Raw genomic sequence first — 23,119 nt, forward strand, 5'->3', positions numbered from 1 at the left:
GTAAGAGTCTGAATTCTGGTTTTGTCATTACCTGCTCATGATTTCACCAGAGCTAATTAACAAATTCTCTCAGCACCAGTTTATTTATCAAATTAATAGTACATAGTTTAATAAACCATTAGGAAGATTACATTGAAATGTATATAAAGCCACTAATAATGCCTGACACACAGGAACTGTGATAGAAATTGTTAATCATACCTAACACCGTTCTCCTTCCCTCTTCCTTGCTAACAGAACTCCAATTTTGCAAAATATGGCAATATGCCCCAACCTAGGGGATGAATCATGGTAACTGCCTTTTTCCTCTTCTAGGTACCTGCTTTCCCAGCCTCCGCTCCAACTATGGTTGACTATGTGACCCCTTGACCAGTGAATTGAGGGAAAATAGCTGGCAGCTTCTGAGAAAGATTTTCCTCAATTACGGAAGAAAAGCCCCTATTTATACCCATCGTTTAAAGCTATGAAAGCCATTTTGCAATATGAAGTATCAAACCTAAAGATGAAAAATGCTGGTGGCAGAGTAAAAGATAGGAAGAATCTGGGTCCTTAATGATACTGTTAAGTCACATCAACCATGGAACTTGCATCTCCATACTTGTTTTGATGTGAGATACTTAAATGTCTATGGCTTAAACTACCATTATAGAATTTTCTGTTGCTGCCTACTGAAAACGTCATACTAACTAATATAGCACTCAATAAATGGTACTTATGATTATAATTATTACTAATACATACACATACAACATCCCAGAGTTGATTCAAGAATTATCTTTTTAAACAAACCACAACCTCATCCCTACAACTCCCCAGAAATAATATAGCTAGTTTTACATTTATCAAATAAGAATAAAGCCAGTTTCACACTAAACAGGCATAAAACTGTTTTTAAAAGCTAACTTCCAAAATATGAGTGAAAAAACTTTAAACAAATCAGCATATTTATTCTGAACAATAGATATACTGCAGAGGATTATCCCAAGTCAGCATGTAACAAATGTAGATATTAAAAAAAAAGAAAAAAAAAGGCTTGATTTTGTGGGCATATATAGCTCAGCAGATTCAGGTGTGCATTGACTGCTGCTCATGGTACATGTACAGTTAGAAGTGGTGGCAGGTACCAGAAAGTATCTCTACCTTTTTTACATGTATGCTTCCTCCATGTAGGTATATATATTTTGTGGTGATTAAGAAGGAAGAGGGAAGTTCACCTTCTCTCTAAAAAACAACCCATCTTTGGGATGAGGAGAAAACATAAGACATGGATATAGTTGACATGAAATAACAATCACAACTATACAGATCTTTTACTGCTTTAATATACCAAATCATTTAGCATTACCAATTTTATGGTGATTAAAAATACAGTTTTAACAACTCTATGAAATCCATACCTTGAAAAGAAAGGGCTATGAAGTATGAAGCCCTGATGTTAGGCTGAATTTAACAATGTTGGCTAATACTATTATTGTCAAGGGTCAACATTATGAAAGGTGTTGACATCTTCCTGATATATAAAGGTCCAGTCATTTGCCTCAAAGTTAAATATTCAAAAATCTGAAACGATTTTTAATTTCCTAGAAGGCAGAAGCTACGTCTGTTTACTTGACTTTGTTTAGCATTCAGTACAACTATGAATATTTAATATTATTTCATTATAAAATTTCCAAATAAATCAATAGAATAATTTCCAAACTGTCTCAAAACAATTAAAAGGCATGTTATTTCATTGGAAAGACCTTTTAGCTGACTTCAATATACACTGACTACAATGTGAAAGACATGGTGCTAAGTGTTGCAACTAAAAGCCAAAGATTCAAAACACCAAGCAGTCTAAGTCTAGAACCTATACACTTAACTATTATTGCCTCTTGTTTAGATGCTACTTTTTATAAAAAGTCATGTAAAAACAAATACGTACCTATTAATCTTTTTCTTAGACTACGAGGTGCTGTTGACAGAAATTCACTTTTGTCATTGTTCTGTTTAAAAGTAGAAAAAGCATTAAATAATAACATGGAAATTAATGACTGATCTGAGTGAAAGAGGCTAGAAAAAAAGAAAAATATTTTGCTTTCAATAGACTGCATTAGAACTAGATGAGCTTAGTTCCTAGAACTAGAAGATTATGACAAATGGGTTCAAACCATTCTCCTGCCTCAGACTCCCAAGTAGCTGTGATTATAGGCACGTGCCACCACACCCAGATAATTTTTGTATTTTTAGCAGAGACAGGGTCTCACCATGTTGGCCAGGCTGGTCTCAAAACTCCTGACCTCAAGTGAACCGCCCACCTTAGCCTCCCAAAGTACTGGGATTATGGGTGTGAGCCACAGCGCCCGGCCCAATGGAGTATTTTTTTAAAAGATAGTATTATGTAGCAATCATAAGTATGAAAGGGAACGGGCACCCCTATGTATATGGCAATGGGCCTTTTAATGTGCTAGAAATTTACTGGTGTTAAAGTATTACATTCTTTGAGGAGAGAAAGAGAGATTTACACTTTCTGTATTTAAAAAATTGTAACTTTTTATAGAAGTACAAAGTCTGTTTTTTTATAGAATACTTTAATACCATAAGTTGTTAGCACATTAAAACATCCACTGTTATATACCTGTAAATTTCTAATAGTACTGATAAAAAAGTTAAAGTACCCTGTGATTTTGTCAACATGACAATATGACAAAAAAAATTTAAGTTTATTGTCTTGTGATAGATTGCTGGTGTCATTAAAATCTGATTTGATTTTAAGAATAGTACTCTAAGCCGGGCGCAGTGGCTCATGCCTGTGTAATCCCAGCATTTTGGGAGGCCAAGGCGGGCAGATCACCTGAGGTCGGGAGTTTGAGACCAGCCTGACCAACATGGAGAAATCCCGTCTCTACTAGAAATACAAAATTAGCCGGGCGTGCTGGTGCATGCCTGTAATCCCAGCTACTCGAGAGGTTGAGGCAGGACAACTGCTTGAACCTGGGAGGTGGAGATTGCGGTGAGCCGAGATCACGTCACTGGACTCCAGCCTGGACAACACAGTGAAACTCTTCCTCAGGGGGGGAAAAAAAAAAAAAAGAATAGTACTCTAATAACTGAGCTAATCCCTTACCAATGGAATTACAGTATGTCTCAAATTTTTTGATCAAGATCCTCAAAAATTTTTACATTTTGTCATCTTGACCCCGTACACGTGTATATATAACTAAAAAAAATTATAAAACAGAAATTTAAAATTCTGTTCTACTTCATTTGTTAAAAATGCAGTTTATGTCCTATTAAACTGATTTCAAGATTGAGTATTGAGATAACTTATATATATCTACACAGCTTAAGTCTGAGAATTCACAACACCTGTGTCAAAATAACCACTGCAGAAAATTCCTGCTCAAAAAGACAAGACTAATAAATAATTTTCCTACTTGCTATAGAAAATTTCTGCAAACTAATCTCTCTTGACAGTTTGCTCATTTGGGCAAACTATTCTCCCTATCAGGACAACAGATTACTCCTAGGGCAAACAGCTTATCTTATCAACAGTTTAGTTATCAAGATACACTTTAAGACACGATCTTCACTGTGTCTACCAATCCTAAAATATCATGTCCCTAACTTTGCCCAATCCCAATCAGTTTACCATTTTGAAAAACCTGCTTTAAGCCACTTGAGCCCAGGATCCCCAAGCCCTATACATATTTTCTCTTGAACTTGCTTTTCTAAGACAGTACACTAAGATTCTGTCACAACCATGTTGTCTCTTATTGTGATAGGTAGCTTTTTTTCATCAACAGGTTTTTCTGGTTTTTTGGGAGAGCTGACAATATCTTCTAATGGGTTATAATCTATAACTTGAGAAAGAATAATCTAAATTCTTGATTAGATTATGGCAATGAGTTTTTTTCCTTTTATAGTGATACAACACACAAGACATAAGAAAAAAGCATTATTAAAGACAAATGAAAGTCTGGCATGTCTAATCCCATACCTAGACTTGTCTAAATAGGACATTCCTGCACAGGCCATAACCATGGCCTTAAATGTCTATACTGACTGTGGAGACAAAAGTGACTCCATCTTGGATGCTAATCCATCACGTTAACTTCTGATTAGCCCCAGTCTCATGAATGCCTCCTGATTCCTACTTTATGTACTTGCCTTCTGTGAAAGAACATGTCAACCTTGATATTATCACACAAATTACTGGCTACAATGCATATAGCATTCTTGCCCTCTTGACAATTAAAGAGGGTTGCCTTTAATTATCTTGCTGGAACATGTATACCCTTTCCTTATGGTAGGTAAGCCGTGGGTCTGGGGAGTAACAGTGCAGAGAGCTACCTGTCTTGTGGCTGCCCAAGACCATGCTTCTGTCTCTAATAAAATACCCTTTACAGACAAACTAAACTTGTCTGCCTTGTCCTTTGGTTTCTTGGCTCCTTTGGCATTTGGGGGATGCTTTGCATATATGGCCCTTTCATGGAACACTCACCACTTGAAAAGGCATAATGAGAAAATTATACCACAAAAACACAAAGGAGGCCAGGCGTGGTGGCTCACACCTGAAATCCCAGTACTTTGAGAGGCCCAGGTGGGTGGATCACTTGAGGTCAGGAGTTCAAGACCAGCCTGGCCAACATGGTGAAGCCTTGCCTCTACTAAAAATACAAAAATTAGCCAAGCATGGTGGTGCACACCTGTAATCCCAGCTACTCAGGAGGCTGAGGTGTAAGAATCACTTGAACCTGGAAGGTGGAGGTTGCAGTGAGCCGAGACCACGCCACTGCACTCCAGCCTGGGCGACAGAGTAAGACTCCGTCTCAAAAACAAACAAGCAAACAAAGAAAAAACCCCACAAAGGAGGAGATAAAAAGATAGAGTAATGGATCTAATGCATCTTGGGATCAAACTGCACAACACTGCCCTCTTCCCCCTGCAAATGAAACAGAACATGATACATAAAAGCAAAACCCTAAACATTTTCAGGCCAGCTACACACAGCAGAAAAAGCACAACAGTTGGGTCTGGGAAGCCTGGCTTCATTTTCTAGCTGTTCTCCTTCCTAGTCAAGTGAACTCACACAAGTCACTTTACCTCTCTGAACCTCAAATTCTCCACCTATAAGTTAGGTATTTAACTGCCAAATATCCGTAAATTACAAAGCACTATATAAATTAAGAGATCAATTTTTTCATTGAATTTCTGGCAATTTTTCATCATGTCTTACTTTGTAACACTAAGGCTTTTGCTTTTTAGTCAATTGCTTACCTTCGGCTGAACCTTGTCTGAAGCAGAATGGCCTAAAGAATGAAACAAAAAGCCATGACTTACTACGGACACTTCACTTTTCATTGTGGTCTAGTTTCATTAAAAGTAAAGTTTGCCGGGCATGGTGGCTCACATCTGTAATCCCAGCACTTTGGGAGGCAAGGCAGGAAGATTGCTTGAGGCCAGGAGTTCAAGACCAACCTGGGCATCATAGCGTGATCCTGTGTCTATTCAAAAAATTAAAAATTAAAAAAAAAAAAAAGCAAAGTTGCAGCTTCTACATAGAAGCCACCACATTATTACTGAATTATAAATTACTTCCATCTCTACCGGAGGATTATCACTATTAGTTTCATGATTACTCATATTTTTAACAGCTACTTCCTGCATTTCTGTAGCATTCTAACAAGAAAAACGGAGCCCTTTTAAATTTTGATTATTGAAAAGTACAACTGTCCAGGAGTGGTGGCTCACGCCCGTAATCCCAGCACCTTGGGAGGCCAAGGCAGGAGGATCGCTTGAGGTCAGGAGTTAGAAAACAGCCTGACCAACAGGGTGAAACCCCATTTCTACTAAAAATGCAAAAATTAGCTGGGCATGTTGGCAGGTACCTGTAATCCCAGCTACTCAGGAGTCTGAGGCAGGAGAATTGCTTGAACCCAGAAGGCAGAGGTTGCAATGAGCCAAGATCACACCACTGCACTCCAGCACTCCAGCCTGGGTGAAAAGCGAGACTCCTTCTCAAAAAAAAAAAAAAAAAAAAAAAAAGTACAATGGAGCCAGACACAATGCGGTGTGCTATTTATAGGCCCTGTTACACGAGAGGCTGAGGCTAGAGGATCACTTGAGCCCAGGAGTTCAAGGCTTTAATAGTGTGCTGTAATTGTGCCTGTGAATAGCCAATGCACTTCAGCCTGGGCAACATAGCGAGACCCCGTCTCTAAAAAATGAAAAAAACAGAAATGTCGGCAAGTGACATTGGTGTTCAAAAACAAAAAGAAAAATATAAATAAAGAGCAACAAAATGTACACTTTTTAATCTAGTTAGAATGGATCATTCAAAAACAGCTGCTCCACAATCTGTAGGACTTCCAAACTCCAAACGCCTTATTTCATATAGTATTTCCCAAAGCCAAATCTTCTATAAATAATTGGCTAACTCAAGCAAATGACAACAGGACTTAAAGACTATTTCTGGTTAACCCTGTCAATTTGCACAACTTCAGTTAGCACAGATATTTTTCCCTCTTACTGACTGCTAAACACGGGTATACTAAGGTACATGAGTTGAAATATTAATTGCATTTTGTTGAATGAATTTTCAGAAAAGAAGAAAATATATAAAAATTCACAAACAAGGAAAAAAGTAACATGCTCTATCTTGAAGCAACTATGAAAACTCTTTTCAAAGAACTAATGTAATGTCTTACCCTTGCTACTTTGAGGAACGTTTATCGTAATCTCAGGATCATTCTTCAAACTGAATGAAACACTTTTTTTTGGTGTTTTTGCTAGTTCTGAAGCTGTAAACAAAGAAATATATAAAAACCTTTTAAAGGACAACAGTAGATAAAGAGGGAAATAACCTTATTACGCTTACAAAAATTCTTTAAAAACCTCTGTTACTTTTATCAGAAAAATAATCCTACCCATATTAGGAGTAATACTGCTTTCACCTTTATTAGCTGTCTTCCCAGAATCTTCAAATTTTCCTTCATATTACCCACAGATTTCTTTAAAAAAAATACAAATAACTAACTTTGACCATGCTGCTTTCTCTAATTACCATACTCTCCTCTCCATCAACCATTTATGTTCCTTTCATTTCTTACCATACATAGTTGAGGCACATCTTTGATGGGGGGTGAGAAAGAAGGGCCAGAAAGTGAGATCTAAAATCAAGTGAAAACTGTGCAGAGTTAAAATTATACTTTAAAATCTTTTAAATCTTCCATAAAGTGTGAACAGTTTATTTTGTGCCAAAAAGTCTATAATACATATAAATAATACATAAAATAGAGTGTTGAACAGATGGCCATTTCTTCAACCGAGAATAAATGAAATAGTGGTCTTTTGTTTAGGGGCCATTTTATTTTTACTTTAACCATTTTCTTTCTCTCGCTTTTTTTTTCTAAAGATCAAAGACCAAATCACTTATAATAGAGGCCATTTTAAATAAAAAAATATAAGTGTTATCTTTAATGATGCTCTCACACTCACACCATGAGAGGCATGTGGAAAATGAACCCAGATGAAGAAACAGATTTACCTTTTCCAAGTTAACTCTCACACTGGGACACTGTTCACTAAGAAAAAGGGCACATACCAAATTAACTGCTTTTTTTCTTTTTTTCTCTAAATGGAGAAGGTGTACTTAAATTTGTACAAGTGAAAGCCATTTTACTGGCTCCTAAACCTTTCTAACCTGCCCCCATTTTTATCCTCCAATCTTGAAACTGACCCAAAATACTCATAACAATCTCTACAAATGAATTGGCTGCTTCTTCTTTCTTAATCTCTTCGGTCTTCTATATGATTCACTACGTTTTTTTTTTTTAATCTTCCCTTGATATTAATTCCTCCATTTGAGTCTTATGACATTATCCTGGTTCCCAAGCTACTGGTTGTGGTTATTCCATCTCTTCTTCACTGTCCTCAGCCTCCTCAACATTCTAGGCATACTTAAGGCTCAGTCCTTGCTCTTCTCTTTATGTCATTTTTGGATTAAAGGCTGATTCACAGGATAGGGAAAAAACTTCATATGAAAAGAAGCAACAAAAGCAACTTAGCTGAGATCATTTTGATTTTATACTGAAACATAAAAATGCTCCACCTGATTTTAAATAACTATTAAACTACCAAGGAGCCAGGGAGAAAAGAAGAAAAAGGAAGAATTGAAGAGGATTAAGAACAAGATAGTCTCTTTTTTTTGAGATAGAGTCTTGCTCTGTCGCCCAGGCTGGAGTGCAGTGGTGCGATCTCAGCTCACTGCAACCTCTGCCTCCCAGGTTCAAGCAATTATCCAGCCTCCTGAGTAGCTGGGATTACACATGTGTGCCATCATGCCCACCTAATTTTTTGTATTTTTAGTAGAGCGGGGGTTTCACCATGCTGGCCAGGCTAGTCTCAAACTCCTGACCTCGTGATCTGCCTGCCTTGGCCTCCCAACGTGCTGGGATTACAGGTGTGAGCCACCGCGCCTGGCTAAGATAGTCATTTTTGTGAGCACACAGAGATAGGCAGACATTCCAACACCTCTTGGATGACTCAACATGTCTAATAAGCACCAGGCACAATGCCTAGTACAACTACCTGTCGCCCAGGAGTACACTGGCGTGATCATGGCTCACTGCAGCCTTGACCTCCTGGGCCCAAGCAATCCTCCCACCTCAAACTCCCAAATAGCTGGGACCACAGGCGTGCGCCACCATGCCTAGCTAATTTTTAAATTTTTGTAGAGACTGGGTCTTCCTATGTTGCTCAGGCTGGTCTCAAACTCCTGGCCTCAAGTTCTCCTCCCACCTCGGCCTCTCAAAGTGCTAAGATTACAAGCATGAGTCACCACGCCCAGCGGTGAATCACTATTTAACACATAACTTTTTGTTTAGTTATGACTATGAATGGCAAAAAGTTACAGTGTTTCTTTATGTCACGGGTCAGCAAGCTATAAGTCTATGGGGCCAAACCCAGCCTTTCCACTTGTTTTAAGTACAGTTTTATGTAGCCACACCATGCATACATATTGTCTGTGGCTGCTTTTCAGCTACAACAGCCAAGTTCAGTAGTCACAACAGAGACTGTCTAGCTCACAGAGCTGAAAATATTTACTGTCTGGCCCTTTACAGAAAAAGCTGGCTGACCTTTGCTCTGTATTAATCATCTACATGCACACTTTCAATGCATGTGTACAGTTTTTATTCTTTTCTTGCTCCTATGTCGTATTTGTTTTTGATGATATTAAATGAAATGTAATGGCATGACTGTTGACTCTATTAATAGAAAATTAGGCCTGGACATGGTGGCTCAAGCCTATAATCCCAGCACTTTGGGAGACCGAGGTGGGTGGATCACTTGAGTCTAGGAGTTCGAGACCAGACTGGGCAACATGAAGAAACTCTGTCTCTACAAAAGAATAGAAAAATTAGCCAGGTGTGGTGGCGTGTGACTTTAGCCCGAGCTAAAGGGACACTGAGGAAAGGAAGCTGAGACAGGAAAATCGCTTGAGCCCAGGACATGGAAGTTGCAGCGAGCCAAGATTATACCACACGTTCCAGCCTGGGCAATACAGTGAGACCCTTAAAAAAAAATTATGATATTATTTGTGGGCTTGCAAAAAAAAACAGGGCATAAATTTTGTATCTTTATATTCATTATTCTATTAATTCATCTATATTGTATTTTACACAATAAACTGGTCTCTGTCTAATGATAGCTTTAGATTAGTCTATTATCTGGTCCTATCTAACCAATCTATTTTCTAATTTTTTAAAAAAGATACTTATTTTCTTTTACCTCATTTATATTTATCTGCTCCTCTGTTGATGAACATTTAGCTTGATTCCATATCCTGGATATTGCAAAATAATACTGCAATGAACACGGGAGTGCAGATATCTCTTTGACATACTCATTTCATACCCTTTGGGTATATATCTAGTAGCGGGATTGCTGGATCTCAATCTATTTTTAATTTACCCATTTATTTCTCCAGCCTGATTGAACTCCTCACTTTCTTCTCTACCTGGTACTTCTACTTTTGCTCTTTTGTTTACATTTATTTTCTTACTCTAGATACATTCTCTGTATTTTACAAAGCCTTCCTATCTAACTTATAGTCTATTTCTAGCCCTATATCTTGGTTAGCCCAATTATATGAAAATCTTTTTTTTTTATTTTTTATTTTTTTTTTATAGAGACAAGGTCTCACTATGTTGCATGGGCTGGTCTCAAACTCCTGGGCTTAAGTGATCCTCTTGCCTTTTCCTCTCAAAGTGTTGGGATTATAGGTGTGAGCTACCATGCCTGGCCAAAATCATCATTTATACTCAGAATAACATATGATTTTCTGGCAGATCATGTTATTTATTAAATATTAAGGCATTCTATTTTACTGATATATTTAGATGTAAACACAATTAGCAACAATACTTAATGAGTCAATGAAATTCATTAAAGAGCATCATAACTAAACAAAGATTTTGGAAAGTCTGATCAGTCTGTCAAATTGCATTCCTGAAATTTCATGGTCATAATAATAAAGACGAAATATCTATAAAACTATCTTCTCATGGCTTTAAAATGTGTATTTCTTTCAGATGTGATGACAGAAATGCGCAGAATGAGGATAATATTCCAGTTTTATGCAGCGCTTACAAATACAACACATTATCATCTTTAAGTTATGAGCATGCTAATTCTCCAAATGGAGAACTACTACTTGATTACTCCTGTGAGTTCTATTTCACTTTACAATAATAATTCTCCTCTTTCTCCAGTGGTATTTCTTTGTCCTGCACCATTGTCCTAGGGTTTCATTTTGGTCTTGCTGTCTATTTTATCTTTCTAATTATTACATCAGCATTTCTTCTCTGGTTTCTCAGTGCTCCTATACAGGATTCAGTCATTTTTATAGATTTAAAAACTTAATTTCTTGTTTTTTCAGATGGAGTCTCTTTCTGTCACCCAGGCTGGAGTGCAGTGGTGCAATCTTGGCTCACTGCAACCTCCACGTTCTGGGTTCAAGTGATTCTCCTGCCTCAGCCTCCCAGGTAGCCAGAATTATAGGTGTGTGCCACCACACCCAGCTAATTTTTGTATTTTTAGTAGGGCTGGGTTTCACCATGTTGGCCAGGCTGGTCTTGAACTCCTGACCTCAAGTGATCCACCTACCTCGGCCTCCCAAAGTGCTGGGATTACAGGAGTGAGCCACCGCGACTAACCAAAAAAACTTAATTTCTTGATGTAGATAATAAATACTAAGAAACACATCAATTAATGTAAATTATTGTATGTACCATGTTATGTTCAAAATCAGTAATGTATTTAATGTTACACATTTTAGAAAAACTAAACTGATTTTGGCAATTGATTAACTTATATTCAGAAATACAGGTTTTATAATTACTTCTCATATATTCCTCATCAGTGTCAACATTTAACATATTTTAATTTTACTTGACCTTGAATGTTTACATGTGTCATTGGCTACAGTGATTGAATAAAAACAAACCACTGAAGAAATATCCATAGGTGTTTTATAATTATACATTATAAGCCCTCTTTTTCAACTATTACATTTACCAGGTGGATAATTATTATACTTTTGTTCCTGACTTTTTGGTATTTCCAAACTTTATATTTATATACCTTTATAATTTTCAAAGTGCTTTCACATATATTATTTCCCTTCCTTACTGCTTTCAAAAATGATGACCCCCTCATACCACAAGATCGAAATACAGTGCCATCTGATTTTTTTGTTTTTGTTTTTTTGAGACAGGGTTTCACTCTGTCACCCAGGCTGGAGTGTAGTGGTGTGATCATGGCTCACTGCAACCTTGAACCCCTAGGCTCAAGTCATCCTCCTGCTTCAGCCTCCCAAGTAGCTGGGACTATAGGCATGTACCACCATGCCTGGCTAATTTTTTAATTTTCTTTTTTTTTTTTTGAGACTGAGTCTCGCTCTGTCGCCCAGGCTGGAGTGCAGCGGCGCGATCTCGGCTCACTGCAAGCTCCGCCTTCCAGGTTCACGCCATTCTCCTGCCTCAGCCTCCCGAGTAGCTGGGACTGCAGTCGCCTGCCACCACGCCCGGCTAATTTTTTTTTGTGTGTGTATTTTTAGTAGAGACGGGGTTTCACTGTGTTAGCCAGGATGGTCTCGATCTTCTGACCTTGTGATCCACCTGCCTCGGCCTCCCAAAGTGCTGGGATTACAGGCGTGAGCCACTGCGCCCAGCCTAATTTTTAAATTTTCTGTAGAGACAGGGTTTCGCTATGTTGCCCAGGCTGGTACTGAACTACTGGCCTCAAGCGATCCTCCTGTCTTGGCCACCCAAAGTACTGAGATTACAGGCATGAGCTACCATGCCTGGCCTGAATTTTGAAAAATAATTGATGGTTTAATTTTAAGGTTATATGTAATTTATTACAGCTTAGTTCTCTGAAAATCAGCAACTGAAGTGTTAATTGGTATAGGTGGTAACTCAAGTAAGAAAAATGTTAGAAGACCATTACTAATAATTTTATGTAAGCATTTTTCTGTAATATAAACAACATTTTTCCATATACGGGGTAAAACTCTGGGGTTTTTTGTTTGTTTGTTTTTTGAGATGGAGTCTTGCTCTGTCACCCAGGCTGGAGTGCAATGGCACAATCTCAGCTCACTGCAACCTCTGCCTCCCAGGTTCAAGCGATTCTCCTGCCTCAGCCTCCTGGATAGCTGGGACTACAGGCGCGTGCCACCATGCCTGGCTCATTTTTCCTATTTTTAGTAGAGACAGGGTTTTACCATGTTAGCCAGGCTGGTCTCAAACTCTTGACCTCAAGGGATCTGCCTGCCTCCTGCCTCAGCTTCCCAAAGTGCTGGGATTACAGTCATGAGCAACCATGCCCAGCAAAACTCTTATTTATTAATCAATTCAGAATATCTCTATGTGATTCTCACTTGTTACTTCAAAAAAATTTGTGAAGAAACTAAGCTATGGCCGGGCATGGTGGCTCATGCCTGTAATCCCAGCACTTTGGGAAGCCGAGGTGGGTGGATCACTTGAGGTTTGGAGTTTGAGACCAACCTGGCCAACATGGTGAAACCCCTTCTCTACTAAAAATACAAAAAAATTAGCCGGGTGTGGTGGAGCACACCTGTAGTCTCAGCTACTCAGGAGGCTGAGGCAGGAGAATTGCTTGAACCCAGGAGGCGGAGGTTGCAGTGAGCCGAGATTGCACCACTGCACTCCAGCTTGGGCAACAGAGTGAGACTCCACCTTTAAAAAAAAAAAAAAAAAGAAACTAAGCTACATATTTTGGAGAGGACTAAAGAAAAACAAAGACTGTGCACATACTACAAGAAGCTTATAATCTAGCTGAAAACAGAAGACATCTGAGCATGAAAAAAACAAATGAACTTAATTGTGCTTAATATAACATCCTTCTTTTAGGGAACGTCTCATTATTCCCTAAACCATAGGGAATCTCTCTTCATTCTTTTAGGAAATGTAGTGGTATAATAATCATGGGGAATGTGGTTAAATCTACCTTAAGAAAGATGAGTAATAGTTATAGAAATCAGAAAAGCAACATACCTAATTTAGCCATCTTTTCAGAGTGTTTTCTATTCTGAAAAGAATAAACTTTATTTCCACCACCTGTAGCAGAGCCATTTTTCAATGATTCTGAAAGAAAAAAGGCAATATACATTTAGGAAAAAAGAACAAAATTAACAGAAAAAAAATTTTAACAAAAAAACTTAAGATTTGTACCCCTCATAGCCTTGCATAAAGATTTAACTATATTTATATATAAAATATTTGGAAATACATAGTAAAGAAAACAGGCTATGAAACTGTTTATGTAAGTTTTAACATGCTATTCAAAGATACACAGACATCTATGTAAAAATACAAAACCATAGCAAAACCCCAGATTAGAGGGATATGCATTCAATTCCTAGTAACAGTTGTCCCTGGGAAGGGAGGACTAAAGGGAGTTTTTTGGTTATATTTATTTTCTGAAGCAAAGATGAAAAGTACAATTGTTGAGGTTGAGATTTAAACAGCTGTTTTATGGTAGAAGCTTTCTTGGCCGGGCGCAGTGGCTCACACCTGTAATCCCAGCACTTTGGGAGGCTGAGCCAGGTGATCACGAGGTCAGGAGATTGAGAGCATCCTGGCTAACACAGTGAAACCTCGTCTCTACTAAAAATACAAAAAATTAGCCGGGCATGGGGGCACATGCCTGTAGTTCCAGCTACTCAGGAGGCTGAGGCAGAAGAATTGCTTGAACCTGGGAGGCAGAGGTTGCGGTGAGCAGAGATTGTGCCACTGCACTCCAGCCTCGGTGATAAAGTGATAAAGTCTCAAAAAAAAAAAAAAAAGCTTTCTTCACAGATCCTGACTTAACTGACATTCTTCAATCTCCTCTTTAAAGATCAACTGCTACCTACAACACAGTGAACATTCATTTCTAGTATCCTACTTCCTACCACAGCAATTTCCAACATGTGGCCTGAGGGTTGCTAGGATCCCTGAGGTCAAAATTACTTCGTAATAATACTAAGACATTAATTAACTTTTGACTCTCAAACAAGAGTGTACAGTGAGGTATGCCAGAGACGACATGACGTGATAACAAGTTATCATATTGACTAATGGAATGCGTGAAGATAAGAAAATCCAGTTGCCTTCGATGAAGCCAGACATTAAAAATATAAAACAATGCCCTCCTCATTAAGTTATTGAAACAGTTGTTTTCATTTAAATATATGTAATTTTTGTCAATACTTAATGGATTTATTAGAAAATGGTGTCAAACTTTCCAAAGTGTGTGCTCATCCTCCTTATTAAGCTTTCCTAGTGATCTGTATTTCCACCAATGCTTGGTTTTATCCAAACTCCTTCATCTTTGTCAAACAATGGGTATAAACTGAAGAGAGGCGTCTTAAATTTGTATTTCCTTAATCATTAATGACACTGAACATTTTTTTACAGGTTTCTTCTCAGAAAAAATATCTTCTTTACACTGTGGCTTGTCTTTACACTCTTTTTAGGGTGTCATTTGAAGGAAAGTGCTGGTTTCTTATAAAATAGACTTTACACTAGTCTTTTTACTGTCTCCACAGTTTTGCATTTTCCAGAATGTCATATAGTTGGAATCATACAGTATGTAGCCTTTTCAGATTGGCTTATTTCACTTAGTAACATACTTTTAAGGTCCTTTCGTATCTTGTTCATGGCTTGATAGCTCTTTTTTATTTAAGTGCTGAATACTCCATGGTCAGGATGTGCCAGTTTGTTCATCCATTCATCTACTGAACGACCTCTTTGTTGCTTCCAAGTTTTGGCCATTGTGAATGAAATTGCTATAAAGGTCCACCTGCAGGTTTTTGTGTGGACATAAGTTTTCAACTCATTTGGGTAAATACTAAGAAACATAACTACTGGATTATATAGTTAGAGTATGTTGAGTTTCATAAGCAGCAGCACAGCTGTTTTTCATGGGGCTGTACCATTTTGCATTAACTAGAGATAAATGAGTTCTTGTTGCTCCACATCCTAACCAGTATTTGGTGGTATTCGTGTTTTGGATTTTGGCTATTCTAATAGGTGTATAGTGGTATCTCATTTTGTTTTAATTTGCAATTCCCTAATGATATGATATTGAGCATATTTTCATATGCTTATTGGCCATCTGTTTATTTTCCTTGGTAATAAAGAATAAAAATAGATGGCAAATAAGCATATGGTATCTGTTCAAATACCTATTTGCCTATTTTTTAATTAAATTGTTTTCTTATTGCTGAATTTTAAAAGCTCTTTGTATATTTTGAATTAAAAGTCCTTTATCAGACATGTCTTTTGCAACATTTTCTTCTAGTCTGTAGTCTTCTCACTTTCTTGAGAAACAATGAATTTTAATTAGTTGAATTTGTCAATCTTTTCTTTTGATTACATATTTTCTAAGAAAACTTTCTGTAATCAAGACCAAAACCATATTCTCTTATATTTTTGTCTAAAAGCATTTACAATTTGCTTTTCATGTTTAAATAATTAAGGTAATTAATCTGTTTATAAAGGGAGGTAGAGGGCCTTTTTTTTAAAATGGGAATATACAATTGTTCCATCACCATTTACTGACCAGTTCATCGCTAGCCCAGTGATCTGCAATGCTACTTCTACAGTATATCTAGTTTTCATATATGCACAAATCTATTTATGGAGAACTTGTTACTGCAATGATAGAACTACTAGAATATATAATTAGAATATAGAATGTATAACTATATATTTATATAATTTATTTATTTATTTATTTTTTGAGACGGAGTCTCACTCTGTCGCCCAGGCTGGAGTGCAGTGGCACGATCTAGGCTCACTGCAAGCTCTGCCTCCTGGGTTCATGCCATTCTCCTGCCTCCACCTCCCGAGTAGCTGGGACTACAGTCGCCCGCCACCACACCCGGCTAATTTTTTTTGTATTTTTAGTAGGGACGGGGTTTCACCGTGTTAGCCAGGATGGTCTCGATCTCCTGACCTCATGATCCGCCCACCTTGGCCTCCCAAAGTGCTGGGATTACAGGCATGAGCCACCGCGCCCGGCCTATATAATTTATTTTTGTCTGAATGTCAAATATAGACAAAATATAAACTTGAAAAAGTTATTAACTAAAACAACTGGTTTTAAATAAGGTGAGAATGAGAAACTGTAAAAGATTTAAGAGAAAATTTGAGAAACATGAAAGCCTACTACACTCAGATAGCATCAAAAGTATCATTAAGTTATCAGTTTATTGGAAGAAAATGAAACTGGAAAATTCCAGTTGATGCATTATGGATATGATATCTTAAAAATTAAAAAAAAAAAAAGCAGGCTGGGCATAATGGCTTACACCTCTAATCTCAGCACTTTGGATAGGCTGAGGCTGGCAGATCACTTGAGCCTAGGGGTTTGAGACCAGCCTGGTCAACATGGTGAGACCCCACCTCTACAAAATATACAAAAACTAGCCAGGCATGGTGGTCCGCACCTGTAGTTGCAGCTACTCAGGAGGCTTAGGTGGGAGGATCACCTGAGCCCAGGGAGGCTAAGGTTGCAGTGAGCCTTGATTGTGCCACTGCACTCCAGCCTAGGTGACAGAGTGAGACCCTCTCTCAAAAAAAAAAAAAGGCAATACTGTTCAACCAGCTGATCTCCAGCAAACTTACATTCAAAGACTCAAGTCCTACATCAAAATCAATCACTACTGCATTAGTTACACTAATAAAAAGTTACAAACAATCCAAAAGTATAATATAGAAAACCATACATTATTTATATATTAGAATGCAATACTACTAGCTATTACAGTTCTTTTTGTCCGAAGACTGACCTCTGAGAATTTGACGATATGTTAAATTTAAAAGAAAATAAAACCACTGCCTCATATCCATTAAAAGGGCTACTGTTTTTTTTTTTTTTTTTTTTTTAAAGGAAATAGGTGTTGGTAAGAATGTGGAGAAACTGGAACCCTTGCACACTGTAGGTTGATACGTAAAATGGTGCAGCCACTGTGCAAAAAGCATGGTGGTTCCTTAAAAAATTAAAAATAGAATTAGCACATGATCCAGCATTTCCACTTATGGGTATAAACCCCAAAGAATTGAATGCAGAGTCACAAAGAGGTATTTGTACACCCATGTTCATAGCAGCATCATTCGCAATACCCAAAAGGGTGAAGCAACCCAAGTGTCCATCTACAGATGAATAAATTTCAGTTTTGTACAATGAGAAAAGTTTGGGAGATTGGTTACAAATGGTGTGAATGTACCTAATGCCACTGAACCCATACACTTTAAAAATGGTTCAGATGCTAAGCTTTTTTGTGTGTGTATGAGATAAATTCTTGCTCTGTCACCCATGCTAGTGTGCAATGGTGTGATCGTGGCTCACTGCAGCCTCAACCTCCTGGGCTCCAGTGATCCTCCCACTTCAGCCTTCTGAGCAGCTAGGACTACAGGTGCATGCCACCATGCCCAGCTGATTTTTGTATGTTTTTTGTAGAGATGGGATTTGGGATTTCTTTCTTTCTTTCTTTCTTTCTTTTTTTTGAGATGGATTTTCACTCTTGTTGCCCAGGCTGGAGTGCAATGGCGTGACCTTGGCTCATTGCAACCTCCACCTCCCGGGTTCAAGTGATTTTCCTGCCTCAGCCTCCCGAGTAGCTGAGATTACAGGCACCCACCACCACGCCCAGCTAATTTTTTGTATTTTTAGTAGAGACACGGTTTCGCCATGTTGGCCAGGCTGGTCTTGAATTCCCATCCTCAGGCGATCCACCCGCCTTGGCCTCCCAAAGTGCTGAGATTACAGGCATGAGCCACTGCGCCTGGCCAAAACTAAGTCTTTAGGAAAATGTAACTATGATTAAATAGTGTAATCTGTATAAACTTTAGGAGGATATTTGGCAATACATGTCAAAACTCTTATTGTAGAAGAATGTCTAATGACAGAGTAATGTATATATGATACATTATTAATTGCAAAAAGTCTATTTATAAACGTAATGGTGCAAGCTTACGTGTGCCCATGCACGTATGAACAGACAGAAGATACACACTGAAATGTTAACGGTTCCACGTTCTCTAAAGCAGGCATTCTTGACAGGTACAATACTTCTCCCAATTGGGTAAAACTGGATCTTGGCACAGGAGGGAGTGTGGAAAAAAGACTTTGACATTATTAATATAATAGTCTGTGGCCCTCCAAAGGGTCACAGTACATAAACAGATATACAGCATATATGTAGTACTGAAATTTTAAGGGTGGGAAAAAGTGATTAGGAGAAAATGTCTAAAAAGGCTAATTAGGGGTCAATAATTTTAAAAAGGTTGAAAAACATAGGGCATGATGCCAAAAAATAAGGCAAAGTTCCCCAATCAGTGTGAGGAATGAATGAATGAATGAATGAATGAATGAATAAATAAATAAATAAATAAATAAATGGTATGGGTTTCATATGTGCTGAGTACTGATTCTCTCAGGCCTTTGAGGATGCCAATCAAGGCCAGTAGCAGGGGTAGGGTTAGGGCCCTGGGGTATTTGTCCTTGGTCTGCAGCATCCTCTTTTATTTATTCCATTGTGCCTCCAAATATCATTTGCTGTGAGTGCTGTTATGTGAGAAAGGTTGGAAGCACTGAATTTCTACAACAAACATACTACTTTTTTAAGAAACAATTTTTATGATAAAAGTTTCCTTTGTGGAATACTGTTATCAATCTCTTCTTAGGCCTGGCATAATAGGGAGTCAAGAACACCAAGTTTTATTTAGAATATGCTCAAAAAATGTCAACTGTCTAGCTGTGGACACACAGGAGACCCTACCCAGCCCACTAAATCTATTGAGGAGCAGTGGTCATTTTTTGTATAACTCTATACATGGAGTATATGACTCTACCCCCATAGTTAATGAACTATGTAATTATGTTCATTAATATAATGAGTAATAAGTAATAGGCACAGATAACTCAACTGTGATTCATCTGTGGATATTCCAATTATATGCTATTTCTATGTCCAGATTTTAAAAATGAATTGAGCGAAATTGACTCTTGAGAATCTAGAATGGGAGAACTGAAAAATCAAATCACTTAACACTGGGAACTTGATGGACATTTATAAGTATGTGAGAATAAAACACATGTACATGAAGAAAATATGTGGCATAGAGAAATCAGAACAGATGCACAGAGATGCCACAGGGAGACCTGGAGACTCATGAAAGCACAGTTCCTCAGTTTTTAACACTGTCCCAGTTCCACCTCTCCTAGTACCCAACAATATTGATTTCTTTCCTTTGTCATTATTTTTTTAAGCTAGGTTGTGGGGATCTGTGTTCCTTGTACCCAGGAAAAACCTAACTAAAATATAATTCGAACCTAAAAAATGTTTTATGTTAAGAATAATCTTGCAGGAACCTGGCTTAGATGTAAAAATTAAAACCACACACATAATACCAGCATCCCTGGGTTAGAACACTACTTCTTGAAATGCTCCTCCTAGTTCTGTAAAGATCAAGGTAAAAATAAAGTAACTTGCTTTAGAAAGGTATTTTAAATAAGTTAAAAATATAAATATCTTTTTTTTGTTCTGTTTTGACCTAGGGTCTCGCTTTGTCACCCAGGCTGAGTATAGTGATGCAATCACAGCTCACTGTAGCCTCAACCTCCTGGGCTCAAGCAATCCTCTGCGTTAGCCTCCCAAGTAACTGGGACTACAGGCACACACCACCATGCTCAGCTAGTTTTATTTTTTTTTGAGACAGGGTCTCACTCTGTTGCCCAGGCTGGAGTGTAGTGGTATGATCACGGCTCACTGCTGCCTCAACCTCCCAGGCTCAAGTGATCCTCCCACCTCAGCCTCACTCGTAGCTGGGACCACAGGTGTGTGCCACCATGCCAGGCTAGTCTCAAACTCCTGGACTCAAGTGATCAATCTGCTTTGGTCTCCCAATATGCTGAGATTACAGGCATGAGCCATCACACACCCAGCTTCCAGCTAATTAAAAACTTTTTTTTTTTGTAGAAACGGGATCTTACTATGTTGCCTAGGATGGTTACAAACTCCTGGGCTCAAGCAGTCCTCCTGCCTCAGTCTCCCAATGTACTGGGATTACAGGCGTGAGCCACCATGTCTGGCCATAAATAAATATCTTAAAAATAGTACTAGCTACTCAGGTGGCTAAGTTGGGAGGATCTCCTGAACCCAGAAGTTGGAGGCTACAGTGAGCTATGATTGTGCCATGGCATCCCACTCTGGGTGACTGAGCAAGACCCTGTCTCTAAAATAAATAAATAAATAAATAAATATCTTGAAAATAACTTTAGGAGTACTATGCAGCCATAAAAAGGAATGAGATCATGTCCTTTGCAGGGACATGTATGAAGCTGGAAGCCATCATCCTCAGCAAACTAACACAGGAACAGAAAACCAAACACTGTATATTCTCACTCATAGGTGGGAGTTGAAAAATGAGAACACATGGACACAGGGAGGGGAACAACATATGCCACAGCCTGCGGGTGGGTGGAGGGAGGGAGAGCATAAGGACAGACAGCTAATGCATGTGGGGCTTAAAACCTAGATGATGGGTTGAAAGGTGCAGCAAACCACCATGGCACATGTATACCTATGTAACAAGCCTGCACATTGTACACATGTATCCTGGAAAAATTTTTAAAATAAAATGAAAATAAAATAACTTTAGAGTGGTTGGTCTATAGATTCCTTCTTATGAAAACTATGTGCAGGACTGGTTGTTAAAAAAAAGAACTATGGAGAAATTGAAGCAAATGCTTTTTAGATGAGAAACATGATCATATAGAACACCACTGTTTAACCTACCAGACTACTTTTGTGTATCCTATAAAGCAATTTCTGCTACTAGCAGAAACGAGTGTATATTTCACCCCCTCAAATACCTTGAACATCTCTTCCCATAATTTCCAAATAGTTCTGATCTTTTAAGACCTCCTGGTCATCTTCCTCCAAATCATATTCTGGCTTCTTTATTATTTTTTTGGGGTTGACCAAAAGCTGCGCTCGCTCCTTCTTCAATTTAGCTCCTATAAGAACATCCAAAGAAATAGAGCATGACAGGTATAAATTCTTTCTAAACATTACATTTAAATAAGAAATTATAATATTTATATTGTCATTACTTAAAAGCTGGGAAAAAAGCTTTCTCTTTGATTAAAACTGACCACTCTTCCACAGTTTATATAAATAGTTAAAAAAAAAACACACAATCTTGAAAGTATATATTTTTAGGGCTCAAAATAACCACATATTTTAAATTACAATGGGTAGTTATTACTGACTACCACTACTGAGCATTTTGTTTTATATTAGGCTTTACTGAACATTTTCAATTAAAGTTTGAAAGAATTAAACTAAAAATTAAAGCAGTTTTTATTTAGTTTTACTAACCAGATCAATCCTTTGCGCTATATTTTCAAAAGAAAATGTTAAAAGTTTTAAAAGTGAAATAATCCATAAACATTATAATAAGCATCTCTTCAAATTGTACGATCACTTAATACCTCCTTCTCTATCTAGAATGTGATTAAGAACATCATCATCTCCCACAAAGTGAACCTCCAGCATCTTGTCTTCCTTTAATTCTGGTTTACTCATTGTTGCCAACCTAAACAAAAACAGTAAGTTACTCAAAAGTGATGAAGAATTCATATCAACCACCAAATTAAACATTCACATAATGAATACATGTCTTTACCTAATATTTTTAAAGTCTTTTTAAGTATAAAAAATACATTATGCATTACTGTACTACTACATATTCAACTGTAGGTAACTCAATTCTTTATCTAAAAAATTGGGGAGGCAAAGAGATTCTGAGATTTGAGAAGAGCTAAATCCAATCAAGGTAGCTAAAATATACTCAGAAAAATAAAATAAAATATTCTCAGAAAAACAATTTAAGTTTTAATGAAAGCTCTAACCAATTCAGATAAGCACATTAACAGAAAGGGGGTGGTTAATACATGAGTGTTTAGAAAAGTGACAGCCAAACAAAGAATAATGCTTTAATGGATTTTATTATCTGTTCACTAGAAAGCTACAGTCAATTGTGGGGAGTCTGTTAAACTTCACTTGTGTCCTAAGCCTGGATCAAAAAACCCTCAAGCACCTCCCTTTTATGGAATGCTTACCAAACAACTTTACAAATATGAATATGGCTTTCTAGGTATCTTGGTAACTAAACAGTAAACACAAATCTTTCGAACACTTTACACTCAGTTCCTCACTGAACAAACCTCCAGAGTTTGGCAAGCAAAAGTTTGATCAACTCTGGCTAGTCTGACAAAATGTACTTTCAGAACTTACTATGCTACTGGCCTGAAAATAACTAATGATGATTTTAACTGCTGCCAGCTAATCAGTTTACCCAAAAAATGTAAACTAAGATTCAGTGTTCTTGGTGATTTTTCTCTTCTCTCTTTCTTACAATCTTGTTTTCACCTTTTCTTTTGGCAGGAGAAACTATTGACTGTGTCTCTCTTTTCTTTCTTTTTTTTTTTTGAGACAGGGTCTCACTGTGTTGCTGCAGCCTCAACCACCTGGGCTCAAGCAATCCTCCCATCTCAACCT

The 23,119-nt window shown here is 37.7% G+C and overlaps 1 protein-coding gene across 19 annotated transcripts in view; it reads right to left on the reverse strand.

Moving 5' to 3' along the window:
- ORC2 (origin recognition complex subunit 2) overlaps window positions 1–23,119 on the reverse strand; it is a 53,967-nt gene that overhangs the window by 25,871 nt on the left and 4,977 nt on the right. For 7 of the 19 annotated variants that reach the window (XR_008546856.2, XR_010150185.1, XR_010150186.1 and 4 more), the window contains 6 exons: window positions 22,051–22,154; window positions 21,430–21,573; window positions 13,560–13,649; window positions 6,690–6,782; window positions 5,260–5,291; window positions 1,925–1,985 (listed from right to left, as the gene is read on the reverse strand). Coding sequence is in view for 15 of the 19 variants with exons in the window: in XM_516023.9 (XP_516023.3) it covers window positions 1,925–1,985; window positions 5,260–5,291; window positions 6,690–6,782; window positions 13,560–13,649; window positions 21,430–21,573; window positions 22,051–22,144 (514 nt within the window). In the remaining 4 variants the exon portion in view is untranslated. Of the gene's footprint in view, window positions 1–1,924; window positions 1,986–5,259; window positions 5,292–6,689; window positions 6,783–13,559; window positions 13,650–18,529; window positions 18,650–21,429; window positions 21,574–21,937; window positions 22,155–23,119 lie in introns of all 19 variants that reach the window. The other 12 variants (XR_008546855.2, XM_054680065.2, XM_054680059.2 and 9 more) reach the window with 6 other exon arrangements.

This window comes from Pan troglodytes, chromosome 13 (genome assembly GCF_028858775.2).
Source record: "Pan troglodytes isolate AG18354 chromosome 13, NHGRI_mPanTro3-v2.0_pri, whole genome shotgun sequence".
NCBI classification, from domain to species: Eukaryota; Metazoa; Chordata; class Mammalia; order Primates; family Hominidae; genus Pan; species Pan troglodytes.